The following is a 21,309-nucleotide window of genomic DNA, read 5'->3' on the forward strand; positions in this document are numbered from 1 at the left end:
TTGACGGTTTTTAAGGGACGAACACCATCTCCCAAAGTAAAATACCTGGATAATAAATAATCAAAGAAAAGCATTCTCCAAAAAGAGCACTTGAAAACAAACCATGAAGGAATGATTAAGTAACTTGTGCTACATCTATACTATGGATGCAATGGTTAAATGAATGAAGCCAGTCTATGTATTTTGACAGAAAAGGTCGCCCCGTCACAGGCATATAATGCAAAGAAAAGAAAGTTGCCATCATAGAAACATTATAATTATTGCAAAAATGAAGAGAATAGATATTGTGGGAAATTTTTAAAAAGTAAATTACGTCTTGAAAAATCTATACTGCAACATTTTGAAAAGTGAGTTTAAATTTTGTTGACCACATCATCCATTATATTGAACATCTGGGCTCATAAATTCAGCTTTTGGTAAAATAAAACTCTAAGACTGCAAAAGTCAAATGATCCTCATTCCTTATTATGCCGTCAATATCACAATACAATAAAAGGCACAATTGCCAAGGTCAAAGATGATTAACATCGTAATGTCAGGGGGTGATTTCTAACTTCTGCAATAAAGTAGATGTGGTATTTGGCAGATGTTTCTGCCTACAGATCGGCGATTAAGGCTTCAATGTGCATAGAAATCATCTTAATATCTTGTTGCAACGCAGATTCTCATGTAGTAAGTGCATTTCTAGCCGGCACCTGGGTCCCATGCCACTCTTTGGGTAGCAAGGCTCTAGAGAAGGTGCTAGAAAGTTCAAGTTCTGGTCATGCTAGTGTTTGCAATTTTTTAAGTAAAAAGATATATTTTGATGTAAAATTCAAAATGTACATTATTCCAGTGAGTTCAAAAACCAAAGAAATAAGGTGGGCACGATCATGATTTCTTGTCTGGTAGAAATCATTCCATTTGCATAGGTGGGTATATCCAATTTATCGAAGCACTCGTGATTCATTACATTAAGTTGATTTATTCATACATTTAATGATTTATGTGTGCAACTAGCAAAAACTACTCTTATTTATTTGTTGTGTAATCTCATTTTTGTATGTAACCTATTGCTGTTACGTGCCACGAAGTCAGCTCCAACTCCTGGGGACCCTGTGAATGAGTGACGTCCACAATGTCCTGTCCTCACAGCTTTGCTCAGCTCCTGTGGACTCATGGCCGTGGCTTCTCTTATGGAGTCAATCCATCTCCTATCTGGTCTTCTTCTTTCCTGCTGCCTGCTGTTTTCCCAGCATTAGTGTCTTTCCCAAAGAACCCCATCTTCTCATGCCACAAATCTTTTCAAATTTACATACAACGATGTATATGCTGACTTGCATGTTATATTTTAAACATTACACAGAATTCATCTTCAGAAAAGGTACAATTGGATGGGCAACACGACTGGCCAGCTAAACTGCCTCTCTTTGGGCCTGCAGAGAGCGGCTAACACCTGAAAGGCCCTCCTTCGGGGACACAAGTGCATAGGTTACGGCAGCACCCCGCCACAGCTGAGCACCACCCGGGTTCCCACTGATGCAGAGGCAGCTCTGCCTAGAGGGGTGGCCGATGGGCAGCCTGTCGCGTGAGCTCTGTCCAGCATGGTTTATCCTGAACACCCACTCCCAGCTCCCAACAGCCCCTGGTGTTACTCAGTCTGCTGGGGCGGCCATAACAAAATGCCACAGGCTGGAAATTTGTTTTTTCACAGTTCCTCAGGCTAGAAGTCCAAGGTTAAGGTGCCAGCACGTTGGCTTTCCCCCGAGGCCTCTCCCCTTGTCTTGCAGCTGGCCACCTTCTCCCTGTGCTCTCACCTGGCCTTGTAAAAGGACACAGGTGACATACAGTTAGAGCTTCACCCTGATGGTCTCATTTCAACTAAATCACGTCTTTAAAGACCTTCTCTCCAAATACGGTTACATTCTAGGGTACTCAGGACTGGGCCTGGAACACATGCATTTGGGGGCGGGTGACACAATTCAGCAGCTCTCTTGAGCAAGTCTGATTACAAGGCACCGTAGAGTGACACACAATGGGAGGGACACAGAGAGAGGACAGGGCAGGCGGGGGTCAGCGTCAGGTCTGGCAGTCAGAGCTCACGGAGAAGAAGGCGAGAGAAGGAGAGTCAGAGGGAAGCCGAGGGAAGGGGCACGGACACCCCACACCACGCACGCTCCCTTGCCAGCGCCATGCTCGGAGTTCCTGCCATGGCCCCAAAGCTGCTTTTGTCCCCAGGACCATGACCTGGTTTTCAATGAGACCGGCCTGGCTGAGGCAGCTGCAGCAGCTTCCTGTCTGTGTCCTACCCCTCTGGAAACTCACAACAAGCTCCTATTGACTGAGACGCCCTGCGTGCATTTTTATTCCTTGCAATTTGTAAGTGCTCACTGCAGGGACTGAGCTAATGTGGCACGTTGCACACAAGCGCCTCGGGAGATGGTAGGGGCTTCAATGGTGCACACGTTCCATGCAGATGCACACGAGGGTCCTGTTCCATGTATGTGCTTTCCCGTCATTTTGATTAAAGCCACAGTGTAATCACACAGACGCCTCTCTTTTCTAATGGGTACAAGTCACCATTTACTGTCATCGAGGGCTCAGGTTACTTAAACAGAGCAGGTCCTGCATGTGCATGCATGTGTGCGTGTGCGTGTGCGTAAATGCCAGTGCACGCACACTGCTTAGCAGACACGTCCAGTGTTTGTGTTCCTAATGACCACTTTTGCCAATATTAGCAACATCGCCTATAACCTTCAGGCTGAGTTATGCTAAGTTTAAATCTGTTAATGTTTCGGTAATCTTCAGAACAAAACACAGCACACATCTTGGAAGGCGCCCTGCAGAAACATTTTAGTTTACTGAAAAGAGCTCATGTTTTATATTTTCTTCATTAACGCCAGGAGCACTTTTCCTGCAGTGTAGTTGTTAATGGCCACTTATCGGAAGGAGCTCTTTTCTAATATAACATCGCCTGCCTTGAAATACAACCGGTTTCTTTGTCAAGAAGAGATAGGAATAGGAATTCTGTTGGCCCCTGGGAGAAATGGGATGTGTTTTTTCCTGTCTGCTGGCTTTGTGTTGGTTAAAGGCTTTCTGATTTTAGGGCCTTGAAGGGGTGAGCTGCTGCCTTCACCTTCCGTGTGAGGGGGAATTGCCCCGTAGGAGTCACGACATAGAACTTTGGCTCTGAAAGCAGAAAGCACAGCCGGGGCGTCTGAGGTTGTTAAAATGTAACGATGTGGTAGCCGGTTTAATCTGTTACTAAGGGCAATTTTTAATAAAACTGTAGCAGATAGTTTCAGTTTAAATTTGATTTATTTTTAAAATTACATGATTTTAAATGAGATTATTTCCTATGTATTTCCTAGTTAATATTCCTACCTTAAGTCTCTGATCCAAAAGTTTCTAGTGCCCAGCACAGTGCCTGGTGGCTGTTGGAACTCATTAAGTATTTGCTGGATGAAAGAATGAATATATTTAAAACTGATCACCATAAGGCACTATTTCTAAAATAAGATTAATAACTATGTTTATTCTATAGAAGAATATTGTGCCATTAACTTTAAAAAGCTACTTCCCATTCATTATTTCAACTGAGTCTAATAGCTAATATATTAGGGAATATAGTATTATTATTTAATCATAAGGAAAATGTGGGCAAGAGATTACAGAGCTTGCTTAGGTAATATACTGGCAAGTAATGAATGGGAGATGACATTGTACACGTTCTCCTTAAAAATGGGCTCTGGAACTCCGCGCAAAGTAGCGAAGGCATTGTTTTGCAAGGGGACAAGTTCAGGACCCATGGAGCCACTTCCATTCGTTCTTTGCTCAGGCGACTCTCACGGGCTGCTCTTGCATTTAGCCCCGGCTTCCGACAGTAAGAGCAGCTCGTGTCTGCACAGCCTTGGGCTGGCTCTTCTCTTCTCTTCTCTTCTCTTCTCTTCTCTTCTCTTCTCTTCTCTTCTCTTCTTTTCTCTTCTCTTCTTGCCTTTGATTTTCTTTTATTATGGCAACGTATACATAAAATTTACCATTTTCACCATTTTTGAAGTGTCAAGTTCAGTGGCATTAAGTACACTATTAGTTCTGTGCAACCAACAGCACCATCTCTAGCCAGAATATTTTCACCTTCCCAAACTGAAACTCTGTGTCCATTAAACATGAACTCCCGATTCTTTGCTCCTCTTAGCCTCTTATAATTTCTGTCTCTGTGTTTTTTACTACTTTGAGTACTTCATGTAATTGGAATCATGCAGTATTTGTCACGTTTTATTTATCCACTCATCTGTCAATGGATGTTTGGGTTGTTTTTCACTTTTTGGGTTTCTTCTTTTAAATAAGAAAAGAAAAAAAAAGGGAGCTTCACAGGGGATATTGGAAGGAAAGTTGATAACTTTGGGGAGATGATCAGTCCGATTAGATGTAACAAATCATCCCACAACTCAATAGCCAAAGACAGTCATCACCATTATCTCATGATTTCTTTGCCCAGAAATTCAAGACAGAGAACAGTAGGGTGATTTGTCTCTGTTCCACAATGTCTGGGATCAAAGCTAGACGACCCAAAGGCATGACTGGCACTGGAGGATGTGCTGTGAAAGTGGCTCTCTCACATGATGGGCACGCTGGTCCCTCACCCTGCAGACCTCCCCACAAGGCTGCACGAGCGCCTGAGGACATGAAACTGGCTTCTCAACCTACAGAAGTCACACACTGTCACTTCTGCAGTGCTCTGCTGGTCACACCGGCAGCCCTGATTCAGTGTGGGAGGGGTCCGCCCAAAGGTAAGAGCACCAGAAGAGGGGGGTGACTGGACACTGGCTACCGCAAACCTTATTACCATTAATTCCATAGAGCGGGGGTTGGCAAACTTTTGAGACAGAAGAGCCAATCCTGTCCCTCACAACTTAAAAATTATTCGAGAAACAAATATATTTTTACAAACAAGGAAAATTTCACATAATATTATAACAAATAATAGTATTAATTATATCTTTATTAAAAGAAGAAAAATTCACACATGTAGGTACCCAAAGAGCTGCATGTGGCTCGCGAGCCGCAGTTTGCCGACCCCTGGCATAAAGCACGCTAGTGATATGGAGACTTTTCAGAAATGATTAAGAGTTTAGAATGTTGCTATTGCTTTGAAATATGAAAACATTCCGACGAAATATTATAATTCTCGTCATCAATTCATTCAGTCAAGACCTTCAAACAGTATATATAGACCAAGTAAACAAGATAAAAGGCCAGGGTTTCTTTTTCATATTCACTGGGACACACGTGAGACCTTAAGCTAACTGCATTACTCCTCACTTGGTCAGAGAAGTGACTGCTGCCACACTGTGGATTCTAAGCCAGTGGCTTCCAAACATTTGTCTGAAACCAGCTTCGCTTTTTTCACAAGGTCCCTTTAAGCAACTGAATAGGCTGCCCTATATTCCAAGGTTATTTCACGTCTGCCTTTCCCAGACATGTGGTTGGAGAAGATCATTTACAAAGTAAAAGGCTGGCCACTTTATGCTGGCACCCCTGTGTCTTTTGAAATGTAACTAGTGTTTGAATTCTAAAGCTGTGCTAGGTTTCCAAGTCAGCGGGAACCAGCCCTGACTAGCCCTACAGCATCCTTCAGTCTGGAGCAGCTCAGGGCAGGCTGGGGGTTCTCACCTGAAGGGCTTCTCTGCAAGGGGCCTCGTTAGCAAACACAGTCAGAGTCTTCTTGGTTGGGTGGCTTCATCTCTAAAGAGGCCCCTAAAACTGGTGGCCCACGGGGCATGTTCTAGCATAAAATTTTAAGTGAGGAAGCATGTTTCATCTCACTGGATGAGACATATTTAAGTACATAAACCATTCTGTAGTGCAGGAAACTTTCCCACTGAATTTCCCATTCAAGGTCTTCTCTTTCTTTTCCTCCTCCTCCTCCTCCTCCTCTTTTTAAAAAATCTTTATTACATTTATTGGGGTGACATTGGTTAGTAAAATTATATAGGTTTCAAGTGTTCAATTCTATAATATATCAGCTATATATCACATTGTGTGTTGACCACCCAGAGTTCTCCTTCCATCGCCATATATTTGACCCTATTTACCCTCATCTACCACCCTCTCCCCCTTACCCTCTGGTAACCACTAAACTGTTGTCTGTGTCTATGAGATTGTGCTTATTTGTTTGTGTTGTTCGTTTGTTGCTTTCAGTGTTATATCCCACATGTGAATGAAGTCATATGATTCTCGAGGTTTTCTGTCTGACTTATTTCGCTTAGCGTGATAATCTCAAGATCCATCCCTGTTGATGCAAATGGCAGTATTTCATTTTTTTCTTATGGCAGAGTAGTATTCGATTGTGTATACATACCACATCTTCTTTATCGAATCACCTGTCAAAGGACACTTTGGTTGTTACATGCCTTGGCCACAGTGAATAAAGCTGCAATGAATACTGGAGTACATATATCTTCATGGATAAATGTTTTCAGATTTTTGGGGTAGAGTGCTGGGTTATATGGTAATTCTATTCTCAATGTTTTGAATTTTGCTTGATTGTTCACAGTCAGTTACAGATTGAACTTCTCCTACTCTTCTTACTAGAATCACCTGGACTAAGAGACACTTGGTTCGCAATGTAATTAAGGTAGTTGAACATGATCCTCAGTAGATGAGGGGATTTAAATGATTAGACTTCTCAAGCTGTAACGTATCATGAGCAATGGAAACTTCAGTTCAAAATGTATTTTTTCTGACTATAAAATGCTAATTTTCTCTATAGATGTCAGTCCCTCCAAATTAATGAGCATGATTAGCTGCAAAACATCTCAAGAAGCAAAGGAAATTAATTTCCATTAGTTACAAACTGACAGTCAGCTACCACCTGCCATGTGAGACAACATACATTTTGAATGCTCCATTTTTGTCCTCCATTAAATGCTCAAAGTCAGATGGTGAAGAAAAGTGACTTATGGAATCAAGGAAAAAAATATGAAAACTGTTTTGTACAGGAAATGACCAAAGGGGATTTCAGAATTCCGTGCGTGGTAGAAGAAACCAGGAAGGCTTTGAGGACGAATTAAGTGAGACACGCTAAAAATGAAATAGGCCTCCCATAGTTACAGCAGCGTAAGTTGAAGAATCATGACAGGAAGTTCTTTAAGAGCAGGTCAAGTCCTCTGAGAAGCACAGAGCTCTTGAAGCAGCACGTGATTTCAAAAGGCTAAGCCCAGCTATGTGGCTGCCTGTTAAATCCATACACAAACAACCAGAAAGTGCTTTTCAATGTTCTCACAGCTACTGTGACGCATCCACATTTCCGGAAGGGAAACAAATCTTGCATTTCTTTATTTTGTGAATTTATATTTTTAGCTTTCAACGTTCTATCCACATTGATTTAAAGAGTGGAAAATATTTAGAATGACTTTTTTTTTTAAGTGGTAAAACAAAATAAAGCACAGGGGTTGAAAAAGCAGACTGATGGGTAAATAGGCAAGGGGGAAAATTGATACCATGGTATTATGTGTCTTTTGTCAAATTAATAATAGTAAGCTTATGCAAGTTTTGTAGGTCTTATCTCTAGATAAGTGTGTGCAGAGCCAATAAATAAATAGATTACGTATGTATATATACATACAAACACATAATCTAAGTATATATACACACATAATCTATGTATGCACAGCCATATAATCAATGTATTAATAATCTATGTAATAATCTATACTTTTTAAAATCAAATCAAATCTGGGGTTGTCAAGAGTCCCCCTAAAAGAAGACAGTCCTTGAGGATTGACTGACCAAGTGAGCCAATTCTGTCACCCTGAATTTTCTTGCTTTCCCTTTTCCTGGTGAGGGCATCCACTCATGGGAACCAACCTTGGGGAGAAGGGACGCTGTTGACTATTTGCACAGTCTTTAGATACCAAGTGGGAAGTGAGGGAGGGGCATGCTGAATGAAATAGAAACTGCACTAAAATGGAGCACCTGCATTTTGGAAGTTGCCATCTGAGTCTGCGGGCCTCTCTAATTCTCCACGAGATCCCAGGGAGAGAAGCTCCTTCGTTTGTGGCTCTCAGCTTGTTTCCAAGGGGGCACCATGTTTAATACTCACACTCCTTTTGTGCTCTTAAATATTCGGACCATTTATTTCACAATAAAGACGAAGAGAGAGATCTACTTCCTCCTCCTCATTTGTAGCTTCGTGTCTTAGATGACTGACACCAGGAAGGACTTCTGAACCATCTCACTGTTCAGTATAAGGATGTCTAAATCCAAGAGACACACACCACACCTTGAAGTTATCGGTGTGAAAATAGAGATTAACCATGAAGCAGGGAGTCATCTGAATTACCAGCTAAAGTAATATACTTACAGCATAATAATTATTATTATACTTAAAGCAGAATAATAATAATATTCCAAAATAATTTTGTTTTACTTATAAATAATGTAATTCAGTACATTATTCCTTTAAACAACCAATTACTTTTATTTTTATTCTTATTGTATTTATCATTACTGGTGACCTTAAGATTAAGACTAAAGATGTGTGACATTTCACAGAGTTCTGACCATCCTGATGCTGGGTGGTGTCACCAGGTTCAGTCTTTCCTATATAACTATCTGGTACAGATTCCATGATAATTTAATTATTGCCTGGAACTTGGAAATTGCTTTCAATTGGGGGAAAGATAATATCTCTGTTACTGGAAGAGGGCGTGTAGTTGGCTTTAGGTAGAAGGGTTAAAGATCTGAAAAGACTGCATAAGGATATAGGATGGATACGCTGGCAAATCATTATAGGTACACGTTGAGTGACTAAGGACAAATGTTCCTGGCTTCATAATGGAGACCAAACCTAAGACCACCATGGCCACCTCCAGAGAGGACGGGCAGGGGAGGGAACAACTGTGTGTGTTAGGGACGGGGACTCCACAAAGGACAGGGTGTGCAATGGCTTCTGCTCCTGCACGTTGGCTCTAGCTAGCCTGGATTTGGTCTTTTGCCCCAAATGACGTAGGGAAGTCCAGAGTGCACATAGTCCACTTTTGAGAAGGGGGCGCTGGGTTTCAGGTGCCTCTGCCCACCTGGAGGCCTGGCTAGTGGGTGGAGGCCCCATGGGGGTTAGTGCTTGGGCCGCGTGTGAGCTACCTGTTCACCTTCTATACTTGGGGGAGCGTGCGTTTCACTGGAAGCATGTGGACTGAGGGCAAAGAAGGGCTTGGTCTATATGGCGGAAAAGCACAAAACAAAGGTTTCCACCATCATATCTGATGGAAGACCTGGTGACAATTAATTAACCAACTGATTAGTACTCTGAGTACAGTGACTCATCAGTCAGGATTGCCTGTGTTCCGTCCCCCTGAACTGTGCATGTCATGGTGGGCCAGAACCCACTTTAGTACAAGTGAGGTGGGGGCAGAATTAAAATGAGTCGCTAGTTTAGAAACGCAAGAGTTTACTCCTACAAGTGACTGTGAAGCTAGGAGGCACAGGGAGCACCCGAGAGTACGGGAAAATCAGTATCAGGACAGGCAAGTATTGTGTGTACACATTCTTTCCCTTGAAACTGATAAAGCAATCCCGAAAAGGAGGCTTTTGCAAACCAACAAGAAAACCCTTTGGCAGTGATGGCTTCTCTTCCATCTTCCGATGGTTTCTTGGCCTGGAGGCCTGAGCCCTCAATTACCCCTCCTCCCTGCTCCCTCGGGCCTGGCCAGATCCCCACCCGCTACCTACCTCCAGCAGGGCATTCCCAGGGGGTCTGCTCTGGGGCCTCTCTGTGTTTCCAGCCAGACAGCTCACAGCCTCGCTGCCTTCACACACTTCTTCCATGTCTTTGACTCCCAGCTGCCATTCTGAGCCCAACCTCATGGGCAGGTGCTCCTGATGGCAGGAGTGGTGGCGGCAGGCTGCAGAGTACGGACTTAGGCTAACAATGGGCCCTTCCCTATGCGAGGAAATACCCCAAACTCTTCAGGGTGAAGACATACTTCATCATCATAACAACTTTATGGGAAAGGGGCAGAGGACCCCGAGGGCAGAGCAGATGGGCATCAAGACCACAATCACAATTTGCTAAGGACAGGAGAGATAGAAAACAGCAGGAGAAGGAGATTTAGCCTCGTTTAGAACGCCCCTTGCTGCTTCTCCTACCTGGGTCCAGACCCCTGGCAGTTGCCCAGCAGGACTCCAGGCTTCCACATACCCCAAAGGGGTGTGTTTACACATGCCCCGAAACCAAGGGGATGTGTTTATCCATGCCCCTAAATCCAAGAATTGCATTGCTACATGCCAGAGGACCAGGCACCTGCAGCGGGGAAAGAGAGATAAGGGAAGGGAGAGGGGGAGGTGATTCTGCCGGTAGAAATAAAAGCCTTCATACAACGTAAGGTGGGGCTGCTGCCCTCTCTTGGGTCAACCTGCGCCACGTCTCGGGGTGTACTTTCTTTTACTAATAAAATTCTTGCTGTCTTACTGCTGCACAAAGTTCTGTCTCTTGACTGAATTCAGTCCTTTAGGAAGAAGCGCGGGGTTCAATGTCATTTCCCAGTAGCACGAAGAATCCCTTTCTGCGTGGACTGAAGGCCCTTCACAGCCCAGGCCTCCTCTGTCCCCATGGCAGCGAGAGCGTGAACCGCGGGGCTGCATGAGGTCACCCGTGGCGGGGAGCGAGGCGGGCCCTGGGTTTCCCTTCATTCGTTTACCCAGATGAAATGAGGGCTGTCACATGTGCTCAACGAACTGGCACTGGCCCTCTCACTGGGCCCACATTTCAGATGATGGTGTGTCTTTCACCAGAAGCTCCAACATGGTGGGGGTGACAGTGACATCCCTGCTTATTTAGGCACCTCACCTGGGGATCCTCACGGCTGTTGATGCGCGTTGGTCCTTGGGAACTTTTGGATTGTATTATACAGCTTTAAACTAAGCCTCACAAGATGAACAAGATAGCACAAATAATCCAGGCACGTCCAAAGCATGGAGATGGCCATGCTCACCCATCTACCTAAACCTGCAGCAATGAACAGCGGCCTCCTTAACCAGTAAAAGCAGTGATAACATGCTCAGGTGTAACAAATTCCAATGTACTGCTCTTCCGAAAGAAAGGTTTTTATTATAAAAATGAAAATTGAAATTAAAAACTTTTAATTATGTTGTCCTGCCTTTACCATACCCTGTTTTCAGTTCTACTTTCAGTGTACATCCATTTGATCGTGTAAATTGTAGCTTAGTACATTGAAGCATGTGTAGTTAGTTAAACAGTGTCTCCCCAGAATTCATGTCTACTCACAAGCTCAGAACATGACCTTATTTGGAAATAGATCTTTGCAGATGGAATTAAGTTAAGACGAGGTCATATTGGATTAGAACGGATCCTTATTAGGTGCCCTCACAGGACGGCACAGAGACACAGCGAAGAAGGCCAGGTGAAGACGGGGGCAGAGATTAGAGTCATGCGGCTACAAGCCAAGGAATGGCTGAGGTGGCCAGGAGCCCAAAGAGGCAAGGACGGGTCTCCCTGGAGCCTTCAGAAGGAACATGGCCCTGCACCAACGCCGTTGACTTTGGACCTCCAGCGCTGTGAGAGAATAAACTTTTGTTGACCTAAGCTACCCAGGTTGTGGTAATTTGTTATGGCAACCTTTGGAAATTAATACACTGTTTATAATTTATAAGTAAAAACGTCCACATATGGAGGTGCAAGCTACCATTTTATTCAGATTGGGATGGTGGACAAGAACATTCAGAGAAAGTGCCCTCTGTGTACCCCACATGCTAGCAGAGCCAGGCCTGCGTGTTTCAAACAGCCCTGCCCCTCCCCTGTCAGCCCTCTTTCTTTTTAACTGCTCCCTCTGCTTAGAAGGCTTTTTCTCTCTCATTTTTCTCATCGGTAAATATCACCTATTCCTCAAAGTTTGTCCCAACCATTCAGTTCCCCCTCAGTACTTCTTTGATCACATCTGTCTTATTCCCTCAATGCATCACAGTCATCTGTGGCTATGCCTTTCTCTCTCACACAACTCTGAAAGCTTAGAGAATGGAGCTGCTTTCAAGCCGTCATCATACCTTCAGGGTCCACCCTAGAATATTCCACAGAAAAGTCACTGGTGCCTCACACGACCAGGACGGAAGAGTCCAGAGGAATGGGAGATACAAGGCTCTGCCCTTGGGCCAGCTCTGGTTATGTCTTGATAAAAACCTCGCTGAAGACATTTACGTATGCTTTTCAAATTTCCAAGTAACATGGAGAAATAGGTTACAGAAGTCATACTGGATGACAAAACTGGAACCCAGGGAAGATCTCTGTAGTATCAAATAATGGAATCACCTGACAAAAAGTCAATGCAAAGTTAAAAAAAATAAAAACTCAAGGTAAAGATAATTGATTCATAGCCTTGCAGAAGTAACATGTGAAAAGACCTGGCATTTTATTCGACTGCACAGTTCATATTGGTGTCAATACTCATAGTTGTTAGAAACATGGGATTAGAGTCAGACAGACTTGGGTTCAAATTCTAGCCCTCCGTGCCTCAGTTTCCCCATATGTAAAATGGATACCATAAAAAGTCACGTCATAGGGATTTAGGGAGGATTAACTTAAATAATAAATAGAAGAAGTTCAACGCCAAGCATGGAGCATATTACTTAATTACTTTCCATTATCATTGTTATCATCAGTGTTATAAACATTATTCTCATCTTAACTATCAAGAAAACGTACTAGAAGCCCTGGTTGCCCAATGGTAACCCTTGTTTTCTTCCTGAGCTTCTGGTGATGTGTGAGAGAGAACTAGGAAGGAGGCTGGCCACTGCAGGACTCCCAGAGGACAGCTCCAGAAATGACAACTCACGGAGGGACTGCAGCTGTCATGGGCGCAGGAGGCCTGGGCTGTGGTGGGAGGTGTGATAACCGTGTTCAAAGGCTGTCCTTTGAAGAAGGAATGGGGGTTTCTCACGGGGTCTCAGAAGTCAGGAACAAGATCAGGTAATGAACTTACAAGAGACACAGTTTTGTATCAGTATAAGTTAGTTTTCAAGGCTTGAGTTATTCAAAGAATTAGTAAAATTCTTGCAGAGATGGGGAGTGGCCCATTGCTACAGGCATTCGAGCAGAAAACGAATGGCCACTTGTCAGACTTGCTTTTAGCCTAAGTGAATAGATGACTTCCAAGCGCTCTTCATACTCTGTAGGTCTTTCAATTGTGCATGCCTTCTTTTCCCCTCTGACATTTCCCCAGTTAAATAAACGATTATTGGGCATTTGAAGTGAAAAGCAAAGTCCTCAGCAATTCACCACCCAGGAAAATTGGACGATGAAGACTATTATATAACTGTTCCATTGCAAACGCTTCAGCCATGTTACTTAAATTGCATAATAATGTTGCTTTAAACTTTAATGAAGATTTAAAAATAATTTTCAAATCTTCACCTTTTAAAAAGTGTTTTTGTAGTATATTTTATTGCTTGAGCGTATTCAATTCACTATGTGCTGTGAGTGACTTTTTAATTGGGTAGGCAAACGAGAGCATTTGGAAAACATTCTTACCCTAGGTTTACCTGGTAAGATATTTACAAGCAGTATTATTTAATAATATTTAATATACTATCTAGTAATAAATAATTTTAGTGATATCTTAAAAGGAGCAGACAAAATATAGTAGAAATGCACTAGGTAATCCCTTAAAAGTGCGTATTTTTATATTATTGGTCAAATATCATGGCTTGGAATAAAACATGCTGTACATGTTTTGTGAAGCAAAGTGAAACAAGTGAAAATGCTGTTGCTATTTTGGGCCCAAATTCAGCAGTAAAGATGTGCCACTGTATTTTTTCTATTTGTGACGTTGAACAACAAAAAATACAGTTTTAATGTAAATTATGCTTACAATAATTTAGATTAAGTATGTTTGAAAAATGGTCTTGAGAGTGTGTCCATCAAGGATTACAATATCTTGTAAAGGGATCAATCAAACATGATTAAAAGATGCTATTCCTGCTACCACCTACACATTATGTTATGTCAGTAAGTATCCCAGCTAAACTTTTCTTCTTTTTACAGTACCTTTAGCATACCCAGGTGTATCAGCCTTGCTTTACTTTTCTCTAGTTATTTCATGAATCACATTTTCTAAGTAAGGACGCTATGACTTATTCTCAGCATCAGTGAACTGTCTTTTATAATTTAATTTTAAGACTTATATTTGACCTATATACTTAGAAACAACAGTTTACAAAACTCAGTATTTGGTATTGCATCAAAATATATTAGACACAACAGTTCTTAAGAGATTCACATTTTATAGAAGATAATATGCAATTAACAAATAAAAACTCAGCAAATGTGGTTGTAAAGTAAAATGTATATATTATATATACATATATAAACATTTTCAAAGTGATGGCTGACTTAAAAAAGGAAATTAGATTTTTACTATCTCTTGTATAAAAGGTTTCTGTGCATTCTTTGTTGGAGTACACAATGGGGTCAGTTAAAAGTGAAAAGGCTAAAGTTTTGCAACAATCTATATGACTGAACCAAGCAAGGGAGAAAAATCCAACCTTTCAGAACCAATCTTTTCGTTTTCCCTGGCTTAGAGGAATTAAGAACCAACAGGAAGTCTTTGGTTTCAAGTCTAATAACTGAACTGAGGCTATCTTGATTTCAAATTCTTACTTTAAAATGCACAGTTTGCTTGCAAACTTCTCATTGAATAATAACGAAGGCTCTTTTAATGGAGAAAAGATATTAGTCTGCACCAAGATAAGGCAGCTATTAGAAAAGAAATGAAAAATTACACAAAGCCCACACATTCATAAGCAATTATCAGAGAGACTAGACCTACTTAGACGATTTGTATCCTTTCCTTCCTTCTTTCCAGCTCCTACGCACAGACGCCAGGTACTACCATCCTCCGAAAAAAAAATGTAAGAAATGCGAGTATATTCTTTCCTTTTCCTTATTGTTTTTTTAAGGAAACAAAAACGCTCACACCAGTCTGTCCCACAGTGTCCTAAAAAGTGTGGATTGTAGCCTGCGTACCCACCTGTCGGCAATGTAACCTTCCGTAAGTCATTCAACACTCCAATTGTCCACTGATTTAAGGCACAGCCTATGGGGGTTCAGTTTCCTCCCACAAAGGAGAATTACATCAGAGATGTAAGTAAAAGTGCTTTGACAAGTGCACTACGAAGATGTCTGTCATAGGAAAGAGGCTTACGTCGTCTGGTATTTCATGATAAATAAAACCTGAACACAGTCTCCCTAAAAACAGATGTGTGAAAGCTGAAAGTAGTCTAAGGACTGAAATAGTTGATGTTGTAAAGCCATTCTGCCAAATAATGCCAAAGTAAACACTTCTGAAGCCTATAAGTTAAACATACTATTGTAGTTCTGGTAATAGTCACTGGGGAAGAATCAAAATTCATTATTTGAAAGAGGATGCAAAAATCTTGCTATAAAAGAATTAGTAGAATTTGGACTTGAATTTTTAGACTTGGGATGTCTCTCAATTAAATCTGAACCCTTTAACATAGTCCTTTATGTTATAAAGAAAATTCTATAAGCAGGGCCTTATTCTATTTTACACGCCATCCATCTGCACGGTGTTGGGTTATTATTCTTTTTAATATGAAGCCACAGCTGTCCACTTCTGGCTCCAGATCTCATTCTGCTTGTTTTGCTTGTGTAGCTGAGTTCAGAATGGGAGTACACTTTCTTTTTTCAGAATTAACACATATTTAAGGCCAACGCCTAGCCTTTTTGAAAACAACACAGTGACTCTGTAATTTATATAATGCTAATCTGCATACAAATTTTACACATACAAAAGACTGGTGGACAACATTCTCTTATTTGTTCTAGCATTTCTTATCGGTGTTTCTCTTTTTTTGGTGTATAGTGTGCTCTCCATAAACATAAGTGACATAATCCATAACTTGAAAAGGCAAGAGCTGTGACAATAAACTGGAAGAAGAAAAAAGGCTATAAAAGTGACAGTAATATAAAATGGAAAGGATATGCCATTTAGTGAAATAAAATGCTTTTAATACACAGTAGCAAATAGAGGCTTATCTATGACTAGAGAAACATAAATTTGGTTTCTTATTAAGCCAAATTCCCCTAATATGAAAATTTAAAACCCTTCCATTGGAGATAAAACACTTATCCTCAGTTTAAATATGCAATGTTAAATAAAGCATTGCCAATTCAATTATGTTAATTTTCTTTTTAGGATTTCTCAAGAGTTTACTATTACTCTGTTTCTATATGTTTTCAGTGGCATGTCAAGGAAAATTACCGAAAAATAGAGTGTGTTGAGGTGTTATCTGAAGAACATTCTCTCTATACATGTGAAGAACACTTCAAAATTTGGGGCAGGTTTCAGGACCGAGGCTATAGAGATGGCTGCTGAGACTGAAAACCCGAAAATGCAGGACACTGAACATTGCAAACGTAAGTATACTTCTCACTTCTCGTAGCTAACAGTGAGCATTTATTACAATTCACATTTACAATGGTGGTTCTGCCAAATAGAGTATTTAACATGGACCCACCTAGGGGGGTTGAATTGTGCTAAAGGAATCTCAAAGAATACCAGAAAATGGTCCCATTCTGCCTTTATGTTTGTAGAAGTGATGTCTTCTTCCAAAACAATCTGTGCAAACCCCTCACTGCAGTACTTGTGTGCTCTATCAGAGAAAATTCCTAGAGACACATCTCAAGTACACCACCAGTCAAGTCACATGTCCTGCTACAGAGAAATGTGACATATCTATGGTATCCACCGATGTAGTTATATCTCTATATATGGGACTCTATCAGCATAAATCATATGGATATGAATAAAACATCATTTCACGCTATAGGAATTCAATTCCAACATCAGACTTAGAGCGTCACTAAATCTAAATCCGTTGCCATTGTTCAAAAAAGAAAGCCACAAAGAAACACATCTCAATACTAACAATTTCTTCCACTGCATTATATTCAAGTTTTTATCAATGCTCAAACAACTTCAACCTCATGTTTATTTGCAGACACAGAAACATGAAGGGAATATGGATTTTCTGAAGGTCAATGTTTAGTACAACTGGCAGGTGTGCAGATACATACGTGGTGACAAAGCATGCTTCCAGAGGCAAGAAAATGCCTCGTCCACAATACTGGAAGTCCAATGAGATCACCCCCAATCCTTAGTGTCCTCTGCACTAAAGAGAGCTGTTCTAGATCTTATCAAATAGATGAATCTTCACGTACCTACCGGCGTTCTGATCAAAAGATCATCTGTATTATTTGCTGTTGAGCCACACAAGGCACTTGGGATCCATGACCAACACTCATACTCCAAATCAGACACAAAGATTATAAAACCCAACCAAAGTTAACCCTTTCATACTCAGCCTATGACACGAGTGTAATACAATGATGTAGGAAAACATAACGCAGTACCAAAGCCTGCTTGGAAAGCCTCTTCAGACATTAGGAGGAAAAGGAAACGGTTTGTACCCACCTGGGGTCTTTCTGAATGCTGTCGATGGACGGGGATCTGGCCAGGGTGCCTTCGGGTGGGAGGGTGGGGCCGGACTTGCTGTACGGAGACTCCACGGAGGGACAGTACTGCAGCTGGCGGTAGGGGTCCGCGTAATTGGAGGCAGGGCCTGCGGCGAAGCTGGCCCTCTGGAAGGGGGCCGCGGCGGCGTTCTGGGGGCCATGCTGGCTGCCTGCTCGCTGCAAGGGGACGGAGTCAACACCAGGGGAAGATGGGGCTAGGAGAGGAAAGGAGGAACAAAGCAAAAAATTGAGGACCTGCTCACAGAAACGGTTAACCAGGTCTAGGCAGGGGGATAAATTACATAAAAAAAAGAAAACAAAACAAGCGTTTGAAAGAATAAAAAAAAAAATCGGTCATATCTTAACAAATACAGTCCATGTTATCCAGTAAAATAATTAGGATGCAATGTCAGAAATAAATGTTTCCCAATGGGGGAAAATGCATCTGTTGCATGTTTATTGCTTCCCAACATCCAAGAGAAAGTTTGTTATTCTGAAATGTAAACTGTGGGAAACTAAATCCCAGCAGCTATACAGGGGGTATTTTATAGGGAATCGCGGACAGTTAACTGTTGTTCACAGTGAGAAGATTCAGAAAATGTTTGTTCACGTGATGTTACATGAAGTTTATTCAATTTGTTTGTTCGAACAAATTGAGTAAAGTAGTTAATTTCCCGCATAAAAAGAATAAGTGAGAGGGAGTGCGTGCATGGGGGTGCAGGGCCGCTCCAGTCCCTGTGGACTCAGTCCCCAGAGATTTCCACGTGCCTCTTTTCATGAAGCTGTCACAGTAACAAATGAATCTGATGAAGGGTAGGTGTGCAGCAGAAAGGGACACACAGCCCGACGGGAACAGACAAAATAAGGGGTTGACTTGGCTTTTCCCGAGTATTTGCATCTTTTCAATACGTCTACATTGTTTTGAGATTTTACACCAGTTACTAAAGTCAGCTGGATTATTTCCAAACTGAATTTCAGTTTTTTATTTACTGGCCTAGGCCTTTCTTTCTTTCTGCCTTTCTGCCTTTCTTTCTTTCTTTCTTTCTTTCTTTCTTTCTTTCTTTCTTTCTTTCTTTCTTTCTTTCTTTCTTTCTTTCTTTCTTTCCTTTCTTCCTTTCTTTCTTTCTTTCTTTCTTTCTTTCTTTTAATTTTAGTTCATTTCATGTCATTATTTTTGAGATTTTTCTGGATCTCAATATTAGTTGATGTCTACGGCGTAGTTGACCTATACGATGAAAATAGCATCTTTCATATTAATAGAATGTGACCAGTATTAACTGCTGCAATAATTATTAGCTATGATTAGTTTTAGATGGGATATTTACTTCCTGGCATCGTAGATCAGAATACATCCAAAATACAGCCAGTGTCTAGTGTCTAGAATGCCCATTTAGACTATGGGAGCTCTATACGGCCTAAGGTTCTGATTAGGAGTCAACCCCCACAACTTTGACTTCCTGAGTGCTTCTTGGTGGGTGACGAGAGAGTTTCTTTTATCCTCTCTTATATTAAGGGACATATGCCTAATCAAACACAAAAGAAATTGCCACATTGAGAAAACAATTGTTATAAAAAGTTAAGGAAATTATGTCAAAAAAACAAAAACAAAACAAAACAAAAACACATAAAAACAAAACGTTGCAAAGTGAACTAGAGGAATATATTATAATACTGAGAACTGGTTTTTAATTAAGAGTTCAGTGCTTTCCATTTCCAATAAACTTTTAGTACTTAATTTTTATAATAACTCAAATTAGGAAAATAGCCACCATGACATGATGAAAACTAGAAAAAATTTGAAATATTTGAGAAAAGCTTTCTAAAGTGTGTAAATTCCCAGAGGAGCTGTCTTTTGAAATGATGAGGCCTGTTCTAATGGATTAAGTTTCCAAATGATCAAATTAGACTAATAAACATTAAATTCACAACCAGAAAGTCTCTCTTATGTCTTTATGCAATTTCTGGAGGAATTATACTTTCTTGAAAACATTACAAACATGTTTATTTAAAATTAATGTTTTAAAAATGTATGAACAATGTGCTTTATATTATGGTGACAGGGGTTTAAAATTTAGGCCAGGCATAACCTTGCTCTTGGAAAAAGAAATGCAGAGAGGTAAACAAAATTTCATTTTCTAGAAGAGTTGAGATGAGCTAGCCAGTAAATCAAGGGCAAAAGGGAAAAACAAAGTACACCTGACATTTTCACATAAATGCATTTTTTTTTTCACTCAGGAAACTAAATATCTACGTTTAAGCTTGCTGAAAATGGTTACTAATATCAGAAAACAAATCCTTTTCTATGCCAAATTACTCACTATTAATACAATAAATACAAGGATTATCAGGAAGGAGGGTAAAATGTCACAGATGAGGAAATAATATTGAAATCTAAAGATATACTTGTTAAAAAAAAAGATAGGTAAGGCCAACAACCTGACTAGCCAAGCCAGAAAACTCTCAAAAGACCATAAGCTAAAAGAGAATATATAGTGAGAGGAATTTAAGAAAAACACTCCCCAGAACAGACAAACAAATTTGAAGACTATAAGACAGATTGTGTCACAATGTGAAACTAGGGGGTGAAATGGGTTAACCAGCAAGAGAAAGGCGGCGCCTCAGAACACGAGGAGGAAGAAGAGGGGGAAGAAAGTTTATGAGTATTACGAGGCTCATATTTGTATTTTACTTTGGCCTTTGGGGGGGCAATATCATAGCATTTACTCAGAGCTCGGCTTCTGATGATAGAAAATTGTGTTCACTTTTGGTCAATTCTCGGCATTGGACAAGTTTACTGAGCTCTCTAGGCTCTAGTTTCCTGACTATGATGTGAACAACATGGCCTCATAGGACTGTTGTTCGCTTTAAACAAATGAAAAATATTACATACCTAATACTTAGAAAATGTTAAGCACGTGAGCTATTATAATTATTACCATTAACAATGCTGCAATCCGCTGATATTAGAAAAGGGGGCGGTACATATCGCATGGGGTGAAAGGTCCCTCCCACGGGGTATCAGACCTCATACTCTTGTGTGAACTCATACTCCCTCCGACAACCTTGTAAGAGAGCAAACTCCTCATCCTCACTTTATAGATGGGAAACTGAGGCACAGAGCGATCCTACAACATCCCTGAATTTGCCTGGCATCTAGCAGAGAAGGAATTCAAGCCCTTGCACTCTGTTTCCAGAGTTGATGTTTATCACCACCCTCTGTAAACTGGATTGGGTTTAAAATATCAAAGATCCCTATTATTGAATCATGGTGAAAAAACTCAGAAAAATGATGAGAGTCTTAAAAGTGAGGGAAATGTCTTCTAAAGTTATAGAGAGGAGATGGGTTTATAATAGGAATTAATGACCTATTATATTGACAAAAATTATTACAAATTGTTGTGTTAACTAATTTACACCATTCCTCATTAAATTGAATTTATTAAGATATGTAGAAAACTATGCAAAAAATTATGCAAAAAATAACTTCATTTCTATGAACATCAAAGAACTGGAATATGTACATTTATCTTAATAATATTTTAAAGTATATTGAGTCTTGGTTTAATCAGTGATACCAGTATATTAAGAAAACAGGTTGGGCTATGAAATGTAAGCTGAATAAACAACTTTTAAAAAGATCATATTAAAAAATCAAAATCGGGCCAGTCGAGTGGCGCAATGGTTAAAAACTGGCTTGGGATGTCAGAGGGCCCCGGTTCGGATCCCACATATGAGGGCCAGTGACACTGCCCTCCACAGCTAAGATGCTGAACAACAGCTCA

The 21,309-nt window shown here is 40.8% G+C and overlaps 1 protein-coding gene across 7 annotated transcripts in view; it reads right to left on the minus strand.

Moving 5' to 3' along the window:
- Positions 1 to 21,309, minus strand: part of CTNND2 (catenin delta 2) — an 848,542-nt gene that overhangs the window by 326,490 nt on the left and 500,743 nt on the right. For all 7 annotated transcript variants that reach the window (XM_019665518.1, XM_019665517.1, XM_019665519.1 and 4 more), the window contains one exon: positions 17,487 to 17,742. In XM_019665518.1, the coding sequence (XP_019521063.1) occupies positions 17,487 to 17,742 (256 nt within the window). The remainder of the gene's footprint in view (positions 1 to 17,486; positions 17,743 to 21,309) is intronic.

Source organism: Hipposideros armiger, unplaced genomic scaffold (genome assembly GCF_001890085.2).
Source record: "Hipposideros armiger isolate ML-2016 unplaced genomic scaffold, ASM189008v1 scaffold_445, whole genome shotgun sequence".
In the NCBI taxonomy this organism is placed as follows: domain Eukaryota; kingdom Metazoa; phylum Chordata; class Mammalia; order Chiroptera; family Hipposideridae; genus Hipposideros; species Hipposideros armiger.